This window comes from Amphibalanus amphitrite, unplaced genomic scaffold (genome assembly GCF_019059575.1).
Source record: "Amphibalanus amphitrite isolate SeventyFive unplaced genomic scaffold, NRLGWU_Aamphi_draft 000304F_arrow, whole genome shotgun sequence".
Classification (NCBI taxonomy): Eukaryota; Metazoa; Arthropoda; class Thecostraca; order Balanomorpha; family Balanidae; genus Amphibalanus; species Amphibalanus amphitrite.
The window spans coordinates 403,872-430,250 of NW_024881799.1; the positions used below are offsets into that span (position 1 = coordinate 403,872).

General features: G+C 47.6%; 1 protein-coding gene across 1 annotated transcript in view; it reads right to left on the bottom strand.

The window, feature by feature from the left end:
- LOC122387960 (xylosyltransferase oxt-like) overlaps positions 1-26,379 on the bottom strand; it is a 75,707-nt gene that overhangs the window by 36,223 nt on the left and 13,105 nt on the right. Inside the window, exons 3-4 of the mRNA XM_043378667.1 lie at positions 12,178-12,325; positions 7,264-7,403 (exon numbers count right to left, since the gene is read on the bottom strand). Of these exons, the coding sequence (XP_043234602.1) occupies positions 7,264-7,403; positions 12,178-12,325 (288 nt within the window). The remainder of the gene's footprint in view (positions 1-7,263; positions 7,404-12,177; positions 12,326-26,379) is intronic.

Consider the following 26,379-nt stretch of genomic DNA (forward strand, 5'->3'; position numbering starts at 1 on the left):
GCCCCACCCACCAGAAGAAGGCAGAGGAAGATGACGTCGCAAGGGCGTGGCAGTCACCCCTCCCCCCAACTATAAAAGGGTGCGCCACCCAACCAGAGGGGGAATCACAGTCGAGCAGCCGAGAGTCACAGTCCACAGCTGGAGCCGGAGACGCCATCTGGGAGCCGCCGTCAGTCCGGGTCACCCGCGAGAAGCCTCTTCAGTTCGAGTGACCAGAGCCGGAGGACAACCGCCGACGCTTGAGACCACACTGAGAAGCGGAAGCGCAGAGAACTCCAGAATGTGAGTGTTGTTGAAAAGTCTGCTCAATCCCAATCCTTGCCCCCCCCCCCTCTGCCCAGCGTGCCGTGCCCGTGACGACTGCCAAACATTTTCGGTTACCATAAAATGCACTCTCAATTGGAATTGGAAAACTTAAATTACTTTGAACTTATTGGTCCAGACACCCTAGTAGCATGTTAGGATCTGAATTTCGAGGTCATGTCAGAGTCGCCAGCAAACCGTTATTGTCAGTGGGAGTTCACGATTAGGCCAAGAGCGAGATCCGAAAATTTACATAAGTAGCTCAGTGTCACGAACGCTGAAATTGATGACAGGATGCGTGACAACGTTGAAATGTCTTTGTCTTCGGTCAAGATGGTTCGTTCGATTTATTATGGGCGATGGCCAGGTGCGTTTTGAGGTTGGAACGTTTGTGAAATAAAGGGTTTAGATTCGTGCTGTACTCACTAAAAGTTGCATTGCGAAATCATTGGTAATATTGCTGTAATCTAAAATGGAAGCTAAAATGGAAGTCGAAATCAATTATAGAACAGGTAAATACGTTTGAAAGGAATGTAATGTTTTAAGGTGGCGACTGATTCATGCGATCGATCTATGAATATGGCTATGAATTATGATTTGCGACAGATACGAATGCTTGAGCGTACGGCGGAATTTTTCCTGTTACTTAGGTGCATAGTTGCGAGCAGTGGTTTGAGGTTGACGGTTTGACACTTTGCGACTTTAGATGGTCACTTTGCGTCATTGAAATTGCGAAATGTCGAGTAACAGGTAGATGTAGAAATGTTTGTGGTTAGAACTAATATGCGACTAATATAGGTACCGATCGTTGTGCTTTGTAGAATAAATACTAGAAAGGACCAGCTTTGTTGGGAAACGATCAAATGGGACAGGAGTAAAAAAAAAAAAAAACTTACGTGGAATGGAGCTGATGAGATGTCGAACAGGGAGATATCGAAGCGATATTTTACCAGATTCACACTCACTGACACAGCCGTTGAATCTCCCGGCCCGAAGAGACCGCACACACCAGTACTGCACCGTGAGTGATGACGCGCCCATCGCGGCGCGGCCTTGACAACTGTCGACTGTCGACGCGGCGCCGGCCGGCGGCCGTCGTAATCGTCGTTCCCGACACGGGCGTTGAGCCGCCAGAGGGCGCGAGAAGCAGCCACAACAGGGGCAGTGGGTTAGCCGTAATTGGGGCGCGGGCGGTAGGTGAAGGTCACGTATAGGAGTCTGGTTAGTTGCGGAAAGTTGCAACGGGATAAGAACGTAGACAGTTAAATATGATATGCTATATGATATCTAGGACTGCACTTCGTTTGATGCGCATTGTTTACTGCTAATAGGATGATTTAAATTAGATTCCCTATGAAAGGCTAGGGACCCTATGACAATATTCTGGCACTCTATAAAGATAATTTGTTTAGGTAACTAGTAGCCCATCAGAAGCTATCGAACGAGTTTCAAGGAGGCATTTCCGTTTGAGCATTCAGTAATTCACTATGGTACGGTGGATCACAACCAGACGGCAGATCGATGCGTGTTAATTGGTTCTAGATCATATGTCTGATTAAATCAAGAGCGGTTCAAGGTCTGCTAGGATTGTATACGAGAACTGATGATAAGGTTCACGCGTGTAGCAGCAATTAGGACTTGAGATTACGATTAGATTTGGTTAAATTATGCGTTTCTGCTATTCGCGTTCTTGCGAGTTAGCGCCAATAATTACTCCAACAATATTGGCACAGGGCATTGTGAGGCACAGACGGCTTGTTTGCCCGCCTCCTATGGCGTAACGTTTCCCAGCATGACTGTATGAGACACAGATGCACTTCTCGAAACCCACGTCCAGACCGGAATAATAAGAGGGACACACCGTCACGTACGCAGGGCATATGCACGTTTTCCGCCAGTGGTACCGGCCACTGTTAATTTTCCCGCTTAGGTAACACTGGGTGAGAAGGCAGTGAGAGGTTTCTACGGCAGGGGGGAAGGGGAAGATTGGCACAGTATGCAGTGGAGAGTAAGTTATGCCAAAGGCAAGAAGCCGAAGGTCAGGGGTGAGTCACCCAAAGGGCGGATAAGGCGAGCCGTAGTGTCCCGGATAAGTCCTCATACTTATTTCGTAAAGGTACTCTAATCGGTACTGGACAGCCTCAGGGGAGGGAAGAATGTACTCCAGGACACGTAAGGCCTTGAATAGTAAATCCCATGGTTAAGGATAGTTCCAGGATATGAACTAGGGTCCCTGGGTCGTGAACGGGAATGTTACACGCGGACCGGAAGAGGGCATAGGTAATCTCTCCCGGTAGAGAGATAAGTCGGATATAAATCGTGTATGTGCGTACCATAAGTCTATCGGTCGTGTAGTGAATCCCATAAATTAGTAGGGTGGATATTTATGCAATTATTCTGGACGGCCCTGCGGTAAGTATCTTTGTCGCCGGTTAGCGGAGCATGCATATGGATTTCGGAAAGAGACATTTATCTCGCCGGGGAGATCGCTATTAGTCAGGCACCTAACGCCATCGGAGGGAATTCGAGGGGCGCTAAATAAATTTGGGGTGAATATATGACGAACGAACGTAGAGAGAGGATGAGAGTGAGAATGGTAAAGGATGAATCTTAGGATAAGGCCGATGGGAGTTTAGCGAAGCTCAGTTAGGACAGTCAAACTAATTAATCTCGAGGGCAACTTAAAACTAGCAACGCTAATACGAATTAAGTGGGCAATTTTCTTAATGGGAAGGCCAGTGATATAGGAATGGGTGACTGGACGAATGATCACATTCAATTTATCAATGTAATTACCACCCATATGTTTGGCAGTGGTCATCGGGACTTCGAATGCCCTGTCCTTCACCTGCCCAACTGTGCCGCAAACCCAGCTGATCGGATACCTCTATCCCTAATCCGAGCAGTGAAGAAGCATCTCGTGCATCATGGTCTATACAATGAACAGAATCATCAAGCCTCTAAATTAAAAAGCATCTTCCATCAGATGTATTTGTATGCAAGGTGGATCTCTAGACATCTCCCTCAGGTGGATCTCAACACCATCTCAAGATCTCTATCAGGTGGATCTATATCTACATCTATCTCAGGATCTCATCACTATCTGGATCTCTCTCTAGATCTATCTCGGGATCTTTTCCAAGACTCTCAAGCTCCCCTGTTCTACCAGTTCAACTATCGAGTTCATTCCAGCAGCAAATAGCTCTGTTCCTTTACAACCAGCTGAACGACAGTGGACCGCGGTGCTGGATCAACCGCAAAGAAGGCGTTTGATTACCCGCAAGGAAGCAGTTATTATCCTCTCTTTCTTCTTCTTTTCTAAATCCCCTCGCTACACTTACGTTTAATTAGAATTAAAGGGTACATACTTTTATGCACAAAACAAAAAACAAAAAGGACATCCGCCATTTAGCTGATCAGCTCCGGCCCGAAAAACACATTTTCGTGAACAACCCGCCCCACCCCGCCCACATATTAGTGTCGCGCCACTATAATTAACTAGAGAGCTCCGGTGGCTCGCTGTCCGCGTGCCGATGTCCACGACAGGTCAGGTCACACGTGTCCCTGTCCTGGAGACCGACCGAACGTGACTGCAATAATTCCCCACGGGAGACGGGTAGGTAATGTAGATAATGTTGTCAGCTCCGACACTGGAAAGAGGGTATGAATGAGCGATGGAGAGAGAGAGAGAGAGAGAGAGAGAGAGAGAGAGAGAGAGAGAGAGAGAGAGAGAGAGAGAGAGAGAGAGAGAGAGAGAGAGAGAGAAACACGGGATGTTGTTATGGTTAGGCAGCCCGGGTATCATAATGCGATGAAAATGATAGGACTCGTCTCATGGACGTCAACAGGTAGGCCGGTTGGTAACGTCAGTTGCGCAAGTCCGCTGCGTAATGGTTTTGGGAGGGGTTGTTTATTGGAAGACAACGGAGGTGGGCATTATTACATTATTACATTATGGGCATTATTTCCTCGCCCTTTGAAAACGGCGGTTATAAAACCAATTTTTAAAGCAGGGGATAAGCAACGTTTTACAAACTATAGACCAATAAGCATACTGCCTTTTATATCGAAAATACTAGAAAAACTAGTACATACCCGACTTGAGCATTTCTTTGAACATAACAAAATCATCACCGAATTTCAGTTTGGTTTTAGAAAAAGCATGAGCACTTACATGCCCCTTCTTTTGGTTCAAGAAAAGGTAAACCAAGCATTTGAAGCAGGCAAAGTTGTCTGCGGCTTATACCTTGACCTCCGAAAAGCATTTGACACTGTGAACCAAACCATTTTACTTAAGAAACTGTATGCTTACGGTATACGTGACAATGCACTTATGATGCTGAAATCATATTTAGAAGGCCGCACACAATGTGTTGAGGTAGAGCATGTTCGCTCCAGCCTTGCTTCGGTTGATATCGGTGTTCCCCAGGGCTCCATCCTTGGGCCACTTCTGTTTTTAATTTACATCAATGACTTTCCCTCCATTTCTGATGATATAACTGCATATCTGTATGCAGATGACACAGCCATTTTCATTGAAGGCAATGATGAAGCCCATTTGCAAAGAGTCATCGACGCCACAATGCCCAAGATAGCTGTTTGGTTTCAAGCAAACCAATTATCTTTAAATACAGACAAAACTTTTTGTCAGCTCTACAATAATTCTAAACGCGCTGTCAATGTGTCTGTTTTGCTCTCTGGTGCACATATTAAATTTGTTAAAACAGTTAAGTACTTGGGCATGTACGTAGATGACGATCTGAAATGGAAATCACACATTTCACACCTTTCTACAACGCTGACTCGTAACGTTGGACTCATAAGCAGAGCTAGGTATATATTGGTACCTAAACAGCTGCTTCTTTTATATAACGCACTTTTCCTTCCGTATATCAACTACTGCTGTATGCTTTACAGCAACACTTATATTACAAACGTAGATAAGCTCGAGAAATTACAAAAGCGTGTGGTCAGAATGATTGATGGCGAACATAGACTCGCACACACAGCACCAACTTTTAAGAAACTGAAAATACTTAAGTTGAGAGACATTGGTAAGCAGCAGATGCTTCTGCTAATGCATAGAAAGTTGAAAGGAACTTTGCCTTCATCTATTGACAGACTTTTTACGATACTCGAACCGCTTCGAGATACTCGCTCGACCCATCATTTCCACGAGTTCTTCTCAGAAAAAAATTATCGCAGCTACACTACTAGGTGGTCTGCACCTAGAATTTGGAACTCAATAATTGGTCCTAAGTTCACAGATATGGAAGCAGTTCCACTAACAAAGAGAGAAATCAAGGATTTCTCAAAGCAGTTTTTTATCGATCAATACTGATACCATTGCCAACACTGACATTTATGTTCTTGTGTTCCACCTGCGTTCGTAAACATACGAATACCTGCCAATGAAATGATCCCCCATTTTATTTATTGTGGGTATGTACGTACATTTACCTGATAATGTATTTTTTACCCGCTCTCTCACAGGTACATACTTGCACAGTACATAGTTATATGTACACAATTACAGAATTTGTCTTTAATGCATATCACTTATGCATACCTAATTTTGGAGCATTGTACATCTCTGTAACTGGGTAGGTATGTTCTAACTGGGTACCTAGATCGCCACAAGAGGTGGTGGTATTTAGTGGTCCTTATGTCTTTTCCCTGTTTGTCTTTTACTTCTTCTCGAACTTTTATCCCACATTTTTGTTTTGCCCTTTTCTTTTTGTTAAGCTTTGCTTTTTCTCCCTATAAACATCATACAGTACGTACAGTACTAACTGTATGTCTTTGAATCATCGCCATCGCTCAATGACCTAGCTTTCTGTCTATTTACATTACTTGCTATTTGTATACCGGTCGTCTCGTCTTGTTTTGTGTACTTACAAGTCACACTTAAGTCCTCCTGGATACGTAACAATACGTAAATCAGCCCTACGATACTTCCCACCGAACTGGGTTTACCGAGCAACAAGCTTGCTTAGCTCGGTATCCCTTTTCGGTGAGGATCTGACTCCTCCGGGTGTGACTAGGCTCTGTCCCTCTTCTATGATGCAAGCTTTGCATGCGCTTATTACCACTAACCCCTGGATCACTCTCTCCTTCTCACTATCTTCTTTGGGAATGGTGTAGCGGCCAGTCAAGCTACATTTAGTCTTGACTTCTTTGCCTCTTCTTATGACATTTTACTAACTTACTAAGTATTGTATTTAGCTTTGTTTTGTTTGCTTTCCTTTTTCTTAGCAGGGAGTGTCGCGACTTTCTTCATATTTTTGTCTTGGGAGGTGTTAACGTAAGGTGCTGTTGTCGCGTGGGTCAGTGGGTGGACACTCCTGGTCGTCTGATCATGGGCGGCGGCTTAGAAAAAAAAAATTATTAATTGATCAAGCTTAAAGTGCATCGACATGTTTTAATCAGCGAGGGAAAGAGAGAGGGAGGGGGAATAGAAAAAGACAGAAAGGAGAAGAGAGAGAGAGAGAGAGAGAGAGAGAGAGAGAGAGAGAGAGAGAGAGAGAGAGAGAGAGCGAGAGCGAGAGCGAGAGCGGGAGCGAGAGCGAGAGCGAGAGCGAGAGCGAGAGCGAGAGCGAGAGCGAGAGCGAGAGCGAGAGCGAGAGCGAGAGCGAGAGCGAGAGCGAGAGCGAGAGCGAGAGCGAGAGCGAGAGCGAGAGCGAGAGCGAGAGCGAGAGCGAGAGAGAGAGAGAGAGAGCGAGAGCGAGAGCGAGAGCGAGAGCGAGAGCGAGAGCGAGAGAGAGAGAGAGAGAGAGAGAGAGAGAGAGAGAGAGAGAGAGAGAGAGAGCGAGAGCGAGAGCGAGAGCGAGAGCGAGAGCGAGAGCGAGAGCGAGAGCGAGAGCGAGAGCGAGAGCGAGAGCGAGAGCGAGAGCGAGAGCGAGAGCGAGAGCGAGAGCGAGAGCGAGAGCGAGAGAGAGAGAGAGAGACCACCCGACTGACCTGCGCGGCCCGTTTCGTAGACGTTCATGAGCAGGTAGCCGCCGCAGTTGCCGTCTCCGCCGCGGCACGGCATGTTACAGTCGGACAGCGGCATCAGGGCGCGACTGGGCGGCTGCATGTTGCCACACCAGCACTCCTTCCTGTGGGGAAAGACGCGGAGTTGGTGGTCTATTCCGTACGGAGTTGTTGGTCTATTCCGTACAGAGTTTTTGGTCTATTGCGTAGAACAAGAAACGATGGTTAGCGAGCTACATATTGGGTCACGCCAACACCTAATTAGGTAGGTAATCTTGAATACCTAATTGTAACTTACCATCAGACTCAGAAGGCCAAATTGTTAGCCGAAGTGTTTGTCCCTTGGGTCACATAGAGGTGTGAGTGGTGGCACTTAAGAAACGGAAAAAATAAAAATAAAATATCAAGATAGGTATCAAACGGAAAATTATGCAATCATGCCTCCCGCATTGCAAGAAAATAAGGCAAACGTTACAAGAGCAATGTCAGCGTCCCGATGTTACCTTTGAATGGTTATATTGTTTTGCTTTGGACAGACAGCTTCCAGCAGAGGGCCTAATTAAGTAATTAGGAACGAGCATGATAGCATCCATGCGTAGTGGTTGGTGCATTCATCATTTTGAAAGTTAAATAATATAAGAAATTATTTGTGATATTGAGCACGTAAGGGAGACCGAAAGATGAATGAATAAGACAGCAGGCCGTCAGAAATGCATTCAGAGCGACTCAAGAATCAGCCACCGATAGCACATTATCTAAATACTTCTGACAGAATCGTGCCTTCTTTGACGTAAGCATGATCTAGCTCATGCTTAGCGCAGCCCATCGTGGGATCGGGCCCGCCACCCGATCGAGCCATGACAATCATTCCCGGCAGCTGACTTCCAGATACTATCCCCACCGATCGCGACAGCACTCCGTCACAGAATCTGGGGACGGGAATCTGTGGCTGAGCGTGCATTAGGGAGCTTTATTACCCCGGTGCCCATCGAACGCCCGACACTGGCCAATGGCCTTCCCGTTCAGTTCTCATCGGAGAGCGCCGAACCGGCGGGCCGGGCCGGTCAGTGATTTCAGCGGACCAAACTCGGAGAAATCGCCGGCATCCAATTCGCGCGGCTCAACTTTACGGCCAGCCAAGCCAATGGCGGACTGAAGCTGAGAAATAACGCAGGGCCGTGCGATGCAGGCTTCGACGGGTTCTCACAGAAGATTGGAGGATTACCAGCCAAAGGATAGGGGAGACGGCCGACCCCATCCCAGGCAACACCCAACGGGAAAATAAATAACGGAGAGACGAGATTCAGGTGGCCGATATTGATAGTAGAAGCAGATGGGATCGAGTCACGCAGAAGTTACCCCGTAGAGGAAATCGTTACTGCCTATAAAACAGGATCCAGAACCATTACGGGGTACTCCGGGCACACCACGGAGGCTTAGCATTATGTTTACAACCGCTAGGAGATGGGCGTTGGCTGCACATCAGAAAACGAACACATCCGGTGTAGTTTTCACTGCTAGTTTAGTGCCACGTCCCGGACTGACTACATTTACTGCCAGTCGACAAATATGGTGAACGATAATAATAGTCAATCGGGAAAGAATCTACATTGTTACATCTGATAGGTACCCAGCACTTGATCCCGTGTGACAAAACAAACAAATAAATGGCATTGACACTAGCAATATACATACTTGTAGGTAAACGGAAAACAGTGCTATGTAAACATGCAGGCTGTAGCGTGTGCGCGCTCTACAAATACACGACACACCGATGTATTGAACTTTATATGAGCTCGCCCATACTGCAGGCCGGCGTGACGTAGCTCTCCCGGACGCAGTACTTCTAATTGTGGCGTTTTGCCGTATCATGCTACACTCAACCGTACTGAAGGCCGGCGTAGACGTAGCTCTCCCGTACGCAGTACTCTACACACTATAGGTACAGTGGCGTTACCAGTATAACGCCTTATGGGGCGACTAACGGAGCGAGCGAGAGGGTGGGCATTGCACGTGCGAAATTTCGAGGGGGTACCTCCAACTGACTTGTGCACGGCACCCTACTAACCGGTCTCTAGCGATGTGCCAAATTTGAGCACAATCGGCCCAGCCGTTCTCGAGATCTGGAAGCGGCACCCTGCACGTGCGCACGTGCAAAATGGGTCCCAACTGACTTGTGCACGGCACCCTACTAACTGGTCCCTAACCGTGTACCAAATTTGAGCGCCATCGGTCCAGCCGTTCTCGAGATCTGGAAACGACCCCTGCACGTGCGCACGTGCAGCAGCACCCCAACCTTAACACATGCAGATGAATTATCTGATGGAGACCTAACTGTGTACCGAGTTTCAATTCAATCGGCCCAGCCGTTGTGCCGTTATTAAGGTTGCAATTTTGGGGGTTCTTAAAAAATGTCCAACTTTACCACGCGCCACGTGCGGTGGTTGGCAAGAATGCATGGTGGCCATCACACCACAGAACTTTTACGTCCAAGTGACATTCAGTAAAGAAGACCGCTTGTCAATCGGATGTCCCGTTCCTAAGATATTAGCTTTTGAAGAGCGTCCCCACGGCCGGCCGGCCGGCCGGCCGCTCATACTCAGAAATTTCCGTTAATCTAAGGAAAGACTCCGCTCGCTTCGCTCGCTCCGTAACCAGTATAACGCCTTTTGGGGCGACTAACGGAGCGAGCGAGAGGGTGGGCCTTGCACGTGCGAAATTGCGAGGGGGTACCTCCAACTGACTTGTCCACGGCACCCTTCTAACCGGTCTCTAGCGATGTGCCAAATTTGGGCACAATCGGCCCAGCCGTTCTCGAGATCTGGAAGCGGCACCCTGCACGTGCGCACGTGCAAAATGGGTCCCAACTGACTTGTGCACGGCACCCTACTAACCGGTCCCTAACTGTGTACCAAATTTGAGCGCAATCGGTCGAGCCGTTCTCGAGATCTGGAAACGACCCCTGCACGTGCGCACGTGCAGCAGCGCCCCAACTCTGACACATGGATATGCAGTGCCTAGTGGGTGCCTACCTACATGCCAACTTTCAGCGCAATCGGCCAAGTAGTTAGGGGAGAGTGGGGTGGGTTGTATCAGTTTTTACTCCGAGACCCATAACCTCGTAACTATCCGTGATAAACTCATTATTTCCATACTATCCTCTTCCTTGATTCTTCTGCTTTTTTGTGCAAAGTAACTTTTCCGCTACCTCTACCAGTTTTTATTCTACGGTCTGCCGAATAGAACAATGTTTTTGATACAACTTGCCCCATGGCTTGGGTGAGTTGTATCACATGGTGGGGTAATTTGTATCACTATTTCACGTTTCAGGGAGTGTGCTTGTTACTGGTTTTGAACATAACAGCAACATTAAATGGGGTTAATACAATGTATAGGTATGCTCAAAGGCTTCACTTTATTAGACCAAACTTAGGTCAATGCAATCCGAACGAAACATCAACAGACTAGACGCAAAAGTGGCCCGTTAAAGGGACCCTCCCACCTTCAAAAAAGTTTATGAATTGGCATGAAAGTGATGCCGCTCGGTTCAGAAAGAGCGAAAACGAATATCTACCAAATTTCACCGAAAAATATTCACCGGTTTTCAAGATATTAGACTTTTACTTTTGTTTACTTTTTTGGGATCTCCGCTGTTTCTAGCGACTTTATTTTAGAAGTGCGGCGTTTGCGGCAGATGTTGCGCGCAAATAGCATACACCACCACGTGCTACAAAACGTTTTAGTCAAACATTTAAAAATCGTTAGATATTTGCGCTGACGTCACACATTCAGAGGGGTACTCCTAAGCATTAGCCCCTCTGAATCAAAATGCTGCAATTTTGAAATTCAATATTTCCGATTTAAGGCATTTCTCGATGTTGTGAGGGCCGAAACCGGTAATTGTGAGCCAGGGACCCCATTTTGGCTATCTCAACTCAAATCTAATATTAAGGTGGGAGGGTCCCTTTAAGAGCAAAGAAGCCAACACATTGTGCCGAAATGGAACGAGCATTGACTAGCTACCTACAAACGCGAGCCAGGGCTTAGCTTTCGCGATCAAAAGCAACATACCCATACATACATACATACATATATGTTACAACATACCCCACCCGGCTCTGATACAACATGTACCTAGCCGCCATCTTGGAAAAAACATCCTCGTGCTAAAAAAACAGCGGACAGCTGGAGAAATCCGTTTTCACTCATGCAGCCTTAGAACCTACCCTCACCACCGCTACGGAGATCTTTCAAATTCGTGCACATCTAAATGCCCAAAACACACATTTTCTTGCAACTTATTTTTTTAGAATGACATTAAAAAACATAAAATCGGCTCTCACCTCGAGACGCGTCCACTCAGCCACAAGACAGAACAGGGAAAGATGGCGCCCGGAAAACCTCGTCGGCTGGTCGTGTCGCGAGCGCCATCCATTGGATAAGTTTGGCACAATTCGCCCTGATACAACTTGGACATGATACAACTCTCCCCGCTCTCCCCTACCGAGATATTGCAACAATTACAAAACGGACACCTCTTCGTTTTGCACGTGGCACGTGCATAAGGGGTCACCCACATGCATCAGGAATAGTCCAATACTTGGTAGAAGGAATGAAGCTACCCTACAAAAATTACCGCGTGTAAATCGGTCAAGTGGTTGCTGAGATATAAGCCTCGCAAAAGCGTGACCACGGCCGGCCGGCCGGCCGGCCGGGGCCGGCCGGCCGCTCATACTCAGAAATTTCCGTTAATCTAAGGAAAGACTACGCTCGCTTCGCTCGCTCCGTAATCATACTACACTCACCCATACTGCAGGCCAGCGTAGACGTAGCTCTCCCGTACGCAGTATCCTAGGCATACACTTTAGGCTACCGTATACCGTATCATGCTATGCTCACCCGTACTGAAGGCCAGCGTAAACGTAGCTCTCGCGGACGCAGTATTCTATGCAGTCCTCTGTCGCGTTCACAGCGCCCATGATAGACGGCAACAGTCGCATAGTGCGGCTGTCCTGGAAACAGCCCAACTGGCGACCGTACTCGTGACCTGAAATACAAGGGAACGGCGACAGTGAGTAGAGCGAGAGGTCCCGGGTTCGAGACCCGTGGAGCGGTGACTTTCAATGACTTTGTTGTGGCCTGTGGGAGCTAAAGTCATTCATGATATGTTTACGTGCTTACAATGAAACCATGATCTGTGTAAATCAGGGCTGCGGAGTCGGAGTCGGAGTCGGAGTCGGAGTCGGTCGGAGTCGACAGTTGTGACCGGAGTCGGAGTCGGAGTCGGAGTCGATTTTAAAAACCCGAGCCGGAGTCGGAGTTGGAGTCACCAAAAATCTGTTGACTCCGCAGCCCTGCTAGGTCTGCGGAGTCGGAGTCGGGAGTTGGAGTCGGTCGGAGTCGACAACTCTGCCCGGAGTCGGAGTCGGGGTCGGAGCTGGTTTTTGAAAGCCGGAGTTGGAGTCGGAGTCGGAGTCGCCGAAAATCCATCGACTCCGCAGCCCTGGTGTAAATACAATACAACAATGAGAAAAGCTGGACAGCGAAAATGACCGCATTGAAGGGGAGTCCCGCGAGCGCGGTCTTAAACCATTTACAGACGACTTTTAAAATCCTTTGCATCCACACAGCACGAGAATGCTACCCAGGGCATGAGACCAACATTCTCTTCCAAAGATCCCGCGCGGTATTAATTCCACCACACTGGCAGACCTGTTGAAAAATGCGTCACACTAGACACCGTATGTAATTCCTCTGGCGGCCCCGGTCCAAATTCATTGCGCGGAATGCGAATCATTCGCCATACGCCGCCTGACATCCCATTGTGGTTATGGCACCCTGGTGATGAGCCATGTCGCATATCTGTGAGACGTCGCCTCCGGAGGGCCCTGCCGCTCGGCCCACAAAGGCATCGCTGAAACCAGTAGTGTTAGGGCCTTGGGTGAAACGCCTTGGGTGAAACATTGATGGCATGAATTCCCAACAGCGAAAGGCACTTGCCGAGAGCGCTGAGGGAGCCCTTCAGTGATCTATTTGTAGTTACTATCACCATATTTTGGTTGTGTGTGATTTGTGAGCCGCGCAAAATAAGTTAAAATGTTCCAGACCAAAAAGCTTGTACCTATTCCTTGAGGATATCGAGGCGGAAGGATGACAACTTCATATTTTTAGGCAAGCATTGACCAACGTATGTATACCAAAACCTGCAAAAAGCAGTTGTGTTGAACAAGGTACGACGAAGCATTTCGATGAATCGCAACCATATCACCATAACTAAAACAATGGCAAGTCCTTCCGCATAACCCGTCCTGGCAAGAGGAAGGAGGCCACCACCCGGTGACACCCCGAATCATGTAAACTACCGAGCCCATCACTACACAGAAGTGTCTCGTTCCGGATGTTCAGGAAACCCTGCCGGATCTTGCACGGCGGCAGGGTTTGACTAGAGCTTCATTCAGACTGTAGTTAACAATAGTCACCCCGGATTCTTCCTGTTCAATCAACATCAAACAGGTGGCACAAACGGTAAAATTAATGCAGCTCGGGCAAAGCAGTTTTGAAGACGCTTCAAACTATCTGAATAGCGTAATGCGCATGCTGTAAATAACACCTCGAATCAGGGGAAGGCCTGATTGCGAGTGGGGAAGGGCCTTACTTCAGATAACAAAGCATGTAAACAAAACCTCATGTAAGTAAGCATAACCACTGTTATCAACTATCGACCAAATACATAGATATTACTGCTGTTCCATTCAAACCTTAAAGTACAACACAAGACGGACGTCGCTAAGAAGCGTTGACCACCGACCATTGCAGTGGGCTCCTGACCGACCCGTTGTGACAATAGATGCAGCAGACTTCGAGGGGCAAGACCGATACACACATAAACAGTACACTGACGGATCGCAGGTCATGGTATGACTGGATTGGAACATACGGTCTGTTCGTCTGCCTGAATGTCTTTCTGTCTGTCTGTCTATCTGTCTGTCTGCACCGTGCACGTAGGTATCCGTCCCACCATCTCCACATGTGCATCATGGCAAGCATGCAGACATGCCTGTCTTTTTAACTCCGCCTCCCAGCTATTTCTTACACTATGCTATGCACTGATTACGTAGATATATGATACAATGGGTCATGGGAGCTTTAGCCGTGCCTGATGACGACATTGAAGTCACTTGAAGTGTGTGCAAACATGCTAAAAATGGGGTACGTCTCATAACATTAAGACAAAGGAAAATCATCCGGCTTCATCCATATTGCTCCAGCTGAGCAGAGGAAAAGAAATCATAAAAATCCAAACACGCTCCACGAAGGACCACTTTCCTGAACACTGCGATCAAAGAAGATGATGCAGTTCACTAACCGGAACAATCCGCATTTGTCCGCTTTGGCAGCATTGTTACCATATTACAAAGCCGCTGACTAAAAACAAGTTACATGCACTTGATAAGCCGGGTTAGTGAGCACGCTTAACACGGCATATCAGTGAACTTCAGGTGGATTTCGTGGTACCATGAGTTGAGAGGCATGTTACAAGAGTGCATGTTTGACGAAGCTGTGATCTGACCCTTTAACATAAAGGTCAAAGCGGTGTGATCATACGCATGGGAAACTAAAAGATCCCGACCAAAAACTAATATTTAAAAGTTATCAACTCGAATGCCCAAGTGCCCATCTTGAAAAAAAAAAATCGAAAAATGGCCCGGAGCTTTAAAGAGTACGTTAGGAACATTAAATATTATTTGATATGCTGGGTGCTTGATCCTATGGCAATGTCCAATCCCATCCTGCTCTCGACCGTCGACCTCGCAAGTCCCTTGTAGACCACACTCTCTCCGCTTCTACACGTGAAAAATGCACGAGCAGAGCATGGTCATTGGTCACGGTACACCGCACCGACGCACGTGCGAACAGGCGCACCTCACCACCCGACCGGTCCCACTGCAGGTGCACCTTCTGACCGCCAAGATCTAGACGGAACAGCTCCGCGGGGTTCAACCCTCAATCCATTACGTCCAAGGGGGGCACGTGCTTATGTTTGATGCACCGTCTTCAGTAAACGGCATCTTAAATGTCAAGTAGTATTATAAAGGAGCTTATGTTATGCCATCACGCTGCCCAGAATGCAGCGGTGTGACCATTTGATGTCATGTGGTATAGTGGAAGACAAAGCAGAATAAAGCTGGTCAAGCTCTTCGTGTGGCGTGTATGAACGTCATCGAGTTCAACTTGCGCTTCAGCAATCTCGGCTACGTAAGCAGAAGAAATGTCGTAAGCACGCTATGGAAACCGACAGCCCGGCAGAACAAGGATAAGGATGATAAATAAGGAGCGCAAGGTACGTACTTCACCATAATGCAAGATTTTACCCGCTTTTTTAGTATTTGTTAAGTCACCTCTATATGTAGAGGTGACTATGAACATTGGATATGCTCAATTGCCCATTGCTCACAATGCTCAGTCATATTAAACAATACATTTTGTTTTAACCCAAGGCGCGATGAACACTCAAGTTTCTCATTGTCGCATCCATAAACAGCGCACTTACTGCTGAGTGCTGAGATCCATAAATTAAGCCCACTATGCAGGAAAAACTGAGGCGACGGACACATGCCTATTGCCTAAAAAAGTCTGTGCTTGCGCGACATTGCAGCAGCTGAACTACGCAGCACATCAGGCGTCACGCACGTAGTCAGGCCGCGGTACGGCTCCTGCCCAGTAGGCATTTATATATGATTGAGCTCAGCATGTCCAGCAAGCAGTTAGGAAAAAGTCACGGATACTTTCTCTGCCTAACTTCCATGGTACTATTGGCATAGCAAGACGTTGAGCTATTGGCAGGACAAGATATCACAAATAGAACGACGTCTATATCAATCAGTTAAACGCAGAAGACCACAAAAAGCAGACTAACGCTGTTGAAGCCATCTCAATGAAATCACTAGGCTACAACGCAACTAACTCAACCGTATCACATCGTTGACATTTCTACCCACCAATCTCTCAGCACTATTTGAGAGCAATCTGGAGCTCGATACTCCAAATACCTACTCCCCACTCCCACCTCCTGCCGATCAAAATAGTAGCCGGCGCAGTTACTGCCCGTTCAACCAGCCTCAAGTGGCATTGATCGCTTCATATTACCGCGTCAACAAACCCCCCCACGCCGCACCAGGCGATACTTCGGCGCAGGCTGTCTACCGGTTATAACACAGGCAACAGATTTCAGATTATGGGTAAGCTGGCGCAACGATTGTCCCAATACTTATCTCCATCTCTCTTACACGCGATTTCAGCCATCTTCAACCTTCAACCACGCATATCTGACAACAGCCCCTCGACCCTATCTACCCCAACCTCTCTCAATCGACCGTGGAGTCACCATCATAAATTCCCGGCACGGAGCGCCGACTGAAAGCGTCTCTCTTCCACCGGCAAGACACAGTGCGTAATTAAATAGAAACCCCCGCGAAAAGTTGGCGACTTCAGCGCGAGCGAGGCGAAGAAGAAGAAAAACTCGCCCGGCAATTTTCCGCCAGCGTTTGTGTTTAGAGCCCACGGCGATCCCCTAGGCTGAGTTGGAGAAGTTAGACTGAGACCGGCTTTACCGGACGGAGCGAGCAGAAATGGGTGGGAGGGACACCACAAGAAAGGCACAACCAGGGGAGGGGCGAATATTGGGCCAGCAAAGAATGGCGAAACAGTCAGGGAGGCGTTGAGAAGCGTAATGGCAGCCTTTTTTGTCTGTCAGAAGATGAAGGTACGGACAAGTGGAATTGTTCAGACGGGTCTAGCAGCCGAACATGCGACGCTCTAGTCCCATAAAAGAGGAAAACATCCCATGAATTTGTGTTAGCTAATAGCTTGTATGAATGAATGCATGATATTCGAGGATACTTCGAGATAAAGCGCGTAACGGGGCAGGAAAGGTGCCGTTCGTGGTCCGGTTTCCTAATAATGTTGCAGTTCGAAATAAGATCTACAAGGCCCCTTCCAACAAAATGAAAAAACGGATCTTGTAAAATAGCAAAAAGGCGTACCTGGTAGCGAAGAAAATAAACGTACAGATGTATCTTACATGATATGACGTAGCACACAATCAACTCACACAAGTTCCAAACCAGCTCGTTTTGAGTTCAATTTAACGAGGACCGCTGACATCACAATGTGCTGAGCGACCGTCTGTGAGCTAGCGCGATCGTGAGCCACTGGCCATGTCAGCAGAACAGCAGAACAGCCGTCAACACTGCTTCAGAATTAGAGCACGAGGCACGGGTTCTGACGGTGCACAATCACAGATGAGAGGTAGAACGGCGCTTACCTAAGCAATGCTGGCAGGCAAGGGTGCTACGGAGGCGGCCTCAATCTCATCCAGTGGCGCACTTTCGTATTCACGGCATTTGGTAATTGGTATAACATGCATATTGTGAGAAAAAAATGCCGGTGTAACCAAATCCATATCTGAATTAACAAAAGATTCCTGAAAACGTCAATACCTACGATGGACATCGTTAATTAAAACCGTTGTGCATTTAAAAGCGGTTTAATATAGCTAAACTTCAAGTTCAACCAGTACCTACTGCCAAATCCTGTAAACGATATTTATTTTACTGGGCCCAGTAGGGCGCGCTTACACGGGGAAATATGCTTTAGACGAGCGGTTTACTTTCACCAACCAAAAAGGTAGCGATAGCCCAAGAAAGCACGGTGGTAGCCATCACCGCCGCCAATATCGTCATCATCATCATCATCATCGTCGTCGCCATCGTCATTGTCAACGTCATTGTCATCGTCCTCATCATCGTCATCGCCCCTACCACTACTGGCGCTAATTCTGTTGCCACCGTCCAAAACAACCACATCATTTCAGAAACTTCCGGACCAACACATAACTGGCGTGTATGACGTTATTCTACTACAACTCCGGCCAATTTTGAAACATGGGGGCCAAACTTGACGGGATATTACCCATTTGATGTCATCCGCCGTCCTTTTATTGAAAAACATGACATGTGAGGGGCGCGCGGGTACGGGTGCCTCCGGAATAATCGAGTCTAAACGTCGGATGGCCTTTGGAAAGTGATGTGCCAGCTGAACCAGGACGTGCGTGAAGCTACCGAGGCATGAAACCAGTAGCCAGATTGGTTCTGATAAGCGTACGGTTAAACAGAAACAGTTGCGCTTGAAGCTAGAGCTACCCTGAAGCTAGCCTTCAAAGGCTTGGTCCTTTTACAATTCCCATTACATAACCTCCACAGGAAACCATTTTGGTCGCTATTCTTGATGCATCGCATACTAACCATTTGTATAGGGCTTCCTAATGCGAGACTTTGTTTTTATGTCAGGGAGAACACACCAACATTCACTAAAGAGCCTCGCGCCCTTTGAACTTTTCAGAAGAAATTTGGCCGCGGAAAAAAAATGTTGAACCTGGGCGCAAGTATCTCAATAATTAGATTAGTCTGCGATGCAAGCTGCAAAGTTTGAAACAAATACGACACAATACCCGCTCTTGATGCAATCAGAGCGCATATGATTACGCAAAATATTCCTGAAGATGAAACTTTCAGCTTTGAGTTTGGCGCTTCCGCTGGATAGGAATGGTTTATATGATGCTACAAAAAAAAAACTTGATAAAAGAGGACCCTCGAGACCAAAGGATAAAAACTAAGGTCTAAGCACTGCCGACAAACATACTGAACCGATGTTTGCATTACATGCGGTCTTGTTGACAGCCCCCGGCAAATCCATCATCCTGTCTCCATGCCTGAGGTCAAGCAGTCACGTGGTTACACGGTCAAGGTCGTCATGCGCGAGCCAATGGGATGCGAGCGCCCCGGCCAAGGTGCGTTCGAGTCGAACGCTGTTCGCGACGGGGCTATTGATAAGTACGAAAGAACGGCATGAGCAGGTGGTTCGAGCGCGACGCAATGCAGTATACATTGTGAGAGTGTAGATCGGCCAGAATCATATGTAATGCATTCAGCGCTGACTGCTGATTGAGAAGATGCCTTTTGAGGTTTCAGACGGGTCTACGATAGATACACACAACACACATGACCGGTCACTTTCACCATGATAATACCTGCATAATAATATGCCTCGTTTGTTTGCTTATAAATAAAAATAAACCCCGAGCAGTGAGACCTATTTCTCTCATTCACACCTCTTGCATACCTAATATAAAGGAACTGTCCGGTACAGCCCCATGCTTGTCACATTCAAAGCCCACTCAGCAGCCCGCCTGGCTACAACGAGCCTCACCGAGCCGAGACATGACACAGGTTGTTAAATCTAGCCCGCCGGGACAGCTCAGCACGGTTCTGCAGTTATGCAGTGTAAGGGTAGTCTCAAATGTAACTGTAGGGACTATCTCGCCATGGCGAGATATTGCGAGGGGACTCCCTACTAGGGAGTCCCCTCTTCGTTGGAGCGTCTAAGATTCTTGGCATGCCAGCCAATTTGAATATATGCTTACCAGTATAACGCCTTTTGGGGCGACTAACGGAGCGAGCGAGAGGGTGGGCCTTGCACGTGCGAAATTTTGAGGGGGCACCTCCAACTGACTTGTGCACGGCACCTTACTAACCGGTCCCTAGCGATGTGCCAAATTTGAGCACAATCGGCCCAGCCGTTCTCGAGATCTGGAAGCGGCACCCTGCACGTGCGCACGTGCAAAATGGGTCCCATCTGACTTTTGCACGGCACCCTACTAAATGGTCCCTAACCGTGTACCAAATTTGAGCGCTATCGGTCCAGCCATTCTCGAGATCTGGAATCGACCCCTGCACGTGCGCACGTGCAGCAGCACCCCAACTCTGGCACATGGATATGCATTGCCTAGTGGGTGCCTACCTACATGCTAACTTTCAGCGCAATCGGCCAAGTAGTTACCGAGATATTGCAACAATTACAAAAGTGACACCTCTTCGTTTTGCACGTGGCACGTGCATAAGGGGTCACCCACATGCATCGGGAATAGTCCAATACTTGGTAGAAGGAACGAAGCTACCCTACAAAAATTACCGCGTGTAAATCGGTCAAGTGGTTGCTGAGATATAAGCCTCGCAAAAGCGTGACCACGGCCGGCCGGCCGGCCGGCCGGCGAGTTTCCTAAGTGTGGAACTGCCCATACCTAAGGTCTATGATTGGCGCAAGCTTCGCCGAGATGACGTTACAAGCTGTGACGTCATGGCTCACAGCCGGCTGACCAATCGCTGCACGATTATATGCTAGCGGCGCGCGGCACTAGCGCCCCTGGTGTTATTATGGGAAGTTGAGCAATTACATTAAAATCTAATGCATAGCTTGTGTTGGGAACAATTATGTATTACTAAGGCGTCAATGTCTCACAAATAAATTCATCCATGCTCCTCATATTTTGCAGTCACCTTATATTATGCGTCATAAGGTACTTTTGTCCTACGTACTTTAGCGATACGTACTTTTGTCCGTAACCCGCACCAGCCAGGCACTGTTACAAGTAGCGAGCAGTCAAGTGGCAGCAGGTGGCGCTACCGTCTCCAGCATCGGTCCAGATGGCGTCACTCACTATCCGCACTATAGATCCGCACTACTTGCTATAAAATAAATAATAAATCCGCTAATGAATCTGCTAATAATCTCGCTAATAAATCTGCTAATAATAAATTCGCACTTCCTGCTAATTTATGTCCTATTGGTGTCAAACATCATTCAATGCCGATAGGCAGTATCACCAGCCGTAATACCTACTGAAGACATGTGCTCAATGCTGAAGCGAAACGCAGTGCACAAACCCCACCGTCAAAACACAAGCACCTCGTAGGAGATATGCTTCCAGGGTGGGCGAATGCACGACCGATAACTGAAATAACACCGGTTATATATTCACGTAGAGCATGTTACTCTTTCTCTAACTAGGGAACTCGCTAAAATTAAGACTGACTAAATATTTACGCAGGATAACTGGCTCCGCCTCTTCGCCAACTTAAGGACCCGCCAATCCATGCACCTAGCCGCCAGCGCCGAGTGATGACGTCACTCGAACGGGCTACGGCATGAATAGTTCCACACTTAGGAAACTCGCGGCCGGCCGGCCGCTCATACTCAGAAATTTCCGTTAAAGGTAGTGTGCCACCTTTGAAAGATTTCCCGTTTTATTTTTCCTAGGATAAGAAGCTTCTGTTTTTGGATGTAGAGAGACTCTAATAGCCTAAGGTCAAGCTCCAGGTAACTCCTCTGCAGAATTGTAAAATCGTTAATTGAGAAGGCGGTGCCACACTCATCAGAGTGGTCTTTAACTGAAGAGGGCTTTGGGCTAAATACCATTAAGCCAGTGCGGTCAGAAATCCCCATGTGCTGGCACACTCTAGTAGTGAGGCGTACATGAGTGGACCCAATGTACGACTCCCCACACGAGGAGCAACAAAACTGGTATACAACACCAGAGCGGCAAGCTTTGGGAACCCTGTCTTTGAAGCGGAAGATAGAACCGATGGTGAAGGTGTTTCTTAGAATCACCTTGGGGTCAAGATAGGGATAGAAGGACGTCAGTAAAGTTATGAGGTCTTTTCGTAGGCTAAGGGATTGTGCACCAAAGTAAGGTAGTACTAGGTACTTCTCCAGCTTGGGCACGATGACTTCGCTCGATATTGCTGCATATTGTCTGTCAAGGAACTTTCTAACATGAAAATCAAACATGTTTGTTGGAAAGCCATTGTTTTGAAAGAACTTTCGTAGGAACTTGAGTTCGCTGTCAAACAGTTTAAAATCAGAGCAGAGCCGGAATGCCCTGAAAATGGCAGATTGCATGACAGCCTTCTTAACAGTCTGAGGGATGAAAGTAAAAAAACTCAAACCAGTTTTGTTCAATACCAGTTTTGTTGCTCCTCGTGTGGGGAGTCGTACATTGGGTCCACTCATGTACGCCTCACTACTAGAGTGTGCCAGCACATGGGGATTTCTGACCGCACTGGCTTAATGGTATTTAGCCCAAAGCCCTCTTCAGTTAAAGACCACTCTGATGAGTGTGGCACCGCCTTCTCAATTAACGATTTTACAATTCTGCAGAGGAGTTACCTGGAGCTTGACCTTAGGCTATTAGAGTCTCTCTACATCCACAAACATAGACCAAAACTGAATTCCCAAAGCTTCTGTTTTTACCTAATATCGCAAAAAAAAAATCAAAAATGGGCCTGGAATAGTGCCTTTTTCGCCTAAAAGTTTATCGGTTTTTAGATATGTATAACAACTGTAGTGGGCTCACCTGCAAACAGGCGTCGGGCAACAATCGCGAATGCGGCGCACTTGTGACAATAAGCAAAGGTCATTATAGTGTTACGACCATACGACGTACGGGAATGAGTTATCAGCTGTCTAATCGTAGACAACACAATGTCGATCCTTAAAGGGACACTCCCACCTTAACATTAGTTTTGAGTTGAGATAGCCAAATTGGTGGCCATGACCTGCAAATACCGGTTTGGGCACTCACAACATCGACAAATGCTTTAATTCGGAGATATGGAATTTCAAACTTGCAGTTTTCGGATTCTAAGGGGCTAGTGCATTGGTATGCCCCCTTAGAATTTGTGACGTCAGCGGAGATCTAACGATTTTTAAATCTTTTACTAAAACGTTTGGTAGCACGCGGTGGTATATGCTGCTTTGCGCGCAACAAATGCCGCACTTTCAAATAAAGTCGCTAGGAACAGCGGAGATCCCAAAAAGTAAACAAAATTAAAAGTCTAATATCTTGAAAACCGGTGAATATTTTTCGATGAAATTTGGTAGATATTCGTTTTCGCTCTTTCTGAACCGAGCGACATCACTTTCGTGCCAATTCATTAACTTTTTTGAAGGTGGGAGGGTCCCTTTAAACCATACATACTTAAACTGTAAGCCTGTATTGGTATTGTTTCTTAAATTTGGCTGTCGAACATTAATTTGTGGTTTGAAATATGATTTTATGTAAAATAATTGATATGAAACAGCCGTCTCTTAAGTTATGACCCCATTACACCACACGCAAGTGGCAGAAATGACAATGATCAGCTGACGCATTTTTCTTGGCCGAAGTCAGAGCGCGCGGCCCGACGCACCACGCGTATTTGGAAATTCCGACCTCGACGAGCATCAGAAGCCACCTAACAGGCGTGTTCGAAACCGCAGGAGATGATGATGAACGGGTTTATCGAAACTTGATTGGATGAGCCTATCGGTAATAGCGATTTTAGTGTGTGCATTTATTGTTCATAGTGGTGTGAAATGTGGTTGGGGTACGACCGACAACCCGTCGGGGCGAATTTCGCACTGGGGTACTCAAAATTTGAAGAATTTAAGACGTTTCCATAAGTTTTGAAGGTATGGATAAGTTCTAAAAATCCGGTTGTCCTTATCCGGGTCATTAACTCCATATGGTCCAAGAAAGCTGGCACACTACCTTTAATCTAAGGAAAGACTACGCTCGCTTCGCTCGCTCCGTAATCATCGATCTAAGGAGCCTACACCTGACACGACACAATCCTTCTCAACCCCCCCCACACACACACACACACTGAGCTAACCGTGACATCACCAACATAACACCAACATCCGGTCAGGAGCAGTCAGTCACCAGCAAGCAACAAGAAAAATAAACGGAGAGCAATGACCAGTGACCACCCATACATCACCACTGATAGGCGGCGATCCATAGTTACCGGCAGATACCTACCAATGGTTAACGGTGATAAAGATCGCCACTGGTTAGTGGTGCATAACTAAGTGCGTAAGTGGTGCCACTGGTAAGTGCCACTTCACAGATCCTTTCACTGCAGTCCATCATTCGTGTCACCACCTTTCCTCCACCTCCAATCCCGATCACGGTTCCACAATCACCCATCACTATTCCACGTCGCTTCCACCACTCCCAGAGCGGTCCATCACATTTACCCTTTTCTTCCGCCACTGCCAATCCCATGGCATTGGCCGTGGCCCATTCAGATAACCTACCCAACGGACCCAAACGGCTAATATCGTTCGCACGCCGGCCTCGCCTCGCCAGAGGCAGTGAAGGTCAGGCGAGGTCATCGCGGGACGCCAGGCCGGTCGAGCGACCTCCCTGACCTTTGACCCGTACCAGGGGACCGCGCTGAGCCCTGACCCCGGATAGGGTGTGATGGCAGGCATGCCAACACGCGACTGCATAACGCGATACAGGGGCAGACGGCAGTCATGGTTCTGACCGTGCAAAACGGTGTCAAATGCTACCGGCTTTACTACACGAGAAAATGCCAAAAGCCAAAGACAGAAGCTACTGACTGGTGTTTCAAACGACTGACGACGCCCCGCGCCAGCGCCATTAAACGCAATACTGTCTGACCTCCACAGACGGCAACCACATAAACTACTCAGATTCTGCCTCCATTCACCCTACCACCGACTGTTCCATCTCCCTTTCTCGACACCCAGTCAATTTCCCGGAGAATGATGCCCGCCGGCGACGGCGATGGTCACGTGCCCCCTGCCATTATCGCTGAAGGGACGCCATCGATCGTCACGTGATTACTAGCCATCACACTACCTCGGCCTTGGCATTGCCTCCGATACAAAGGATTTTTTTTTCTGTCGGTGCCATTCGCAAAGGTGTATGGCCCGGAGCAGCTTTCTGTGGTAATGAGCAAAAAAAAAAACGCGCCAATAACGCTGGAAACTCAATGCCCTGGTGGTAGTGCTGGTAGTGTCATTTCGCTGACAATTTATCTTTGAACACATGCAGAATTGCAGACAGCTTCGGGGAAGCTTGTTCTCAAAGTGGCTCTTATGTGGCTATGAGCCTGAATACGAACGCTGCCCGCACCAAAACAAAGGTCATACCAATCAGCACATGAAGTTATGTGACTTACGCTGACGCAACGCATCATTGTTAGCAGGCTGCTCTGCAGCTGCATGAAGCTATTCCACACCGCGACAGACAATGCAGCTGCTCAAACGTCGCCATCTCCTGGATTCACCTATCTATGAAAACGGTTTACTCTAGATCGGAAAATAAAACTAACGGCGTTACCCACAAAGCCCTTCGTTTGCGTTTTGCGTGTTGAAGTCCGGGAGTTAAACCAGACAAAACCGTCACTACGAGGGCTTCTGAAGTCGGCAAAGTTCCGCCAGCCTAGGCAGCGAAGACTGCATCGTGGACTTAAAAACGGAGAATAACAGCGGTAATGCCCTGCCATGGTAACGTAAAACTTCTGCCCTGCCATGGAGCAGACAGAGGAAAACTTCACCTTATGATTTATGAAAAGTAAAAGACAAACTTCACCTTACGAATATTAAAAGAAAAATTGTTGCCATTTGCCCACCCATTCCTTCCGCAACTGCCTAATGTCTACGGCCAAAGCCATGACGAGGTAGGTACAGTCGTGTACAGGTTGATGGTCCGCTACTCTTTATCCACCGGGTTCCTATGGCTCAGCATTGGCAGCAGCCGCCTGGTACCGGTAGGTTGTGCCGCATGACCCGAGAGTGAAGCGGCACAGTCTACCCACGCCGTTTGACATCGGCTCGGGTCGCCGGGTGGAGCGCTTTGTAGACCAGCTGTTGCGTCAGACCAGCGCGGGGGGAGGGGCTCGTCTCGGTGGTTGGCGTGGGCTGGCGAGTGGTGTGGGGCGTGTTGGTGGACCATGGGGGCTGGGCGTGTGTGTGTGGTCACTTGCTGCATTGCACATTTTGCGTCGCTTAACAATTGCATTCCTATTTTTGCTAAGCACAATGCACGGAAGACCCAGCGAATATAATTTAGGGGAAGTTGGGGGAACGCCGAATACTTTTTTTCTGACGCCCGTAGCACGCAAGGTAGACAACATAAGCTATTCTTGTTGGCGTCATTCGAGAGGCCAGTCTTTTGTCTTTCAAACATACCAGGCGCATTTGATGAATTCGCATACCGTTAAGCGCAAAAACTAAAAATATCAAAGAACTGACTTTTTCGGCGTTGCCCCGGACTGCGGGGAAAGCCGAAAATGGGATAAATGATCTACGAGGAATGCAGACATTGATGTTTTGCCAATTTATCTCAAACTTTATCCAAAATTCATCAAAGCTGACACGCGTTTTAAGAGCTTGAGGACGCTTGGTGCA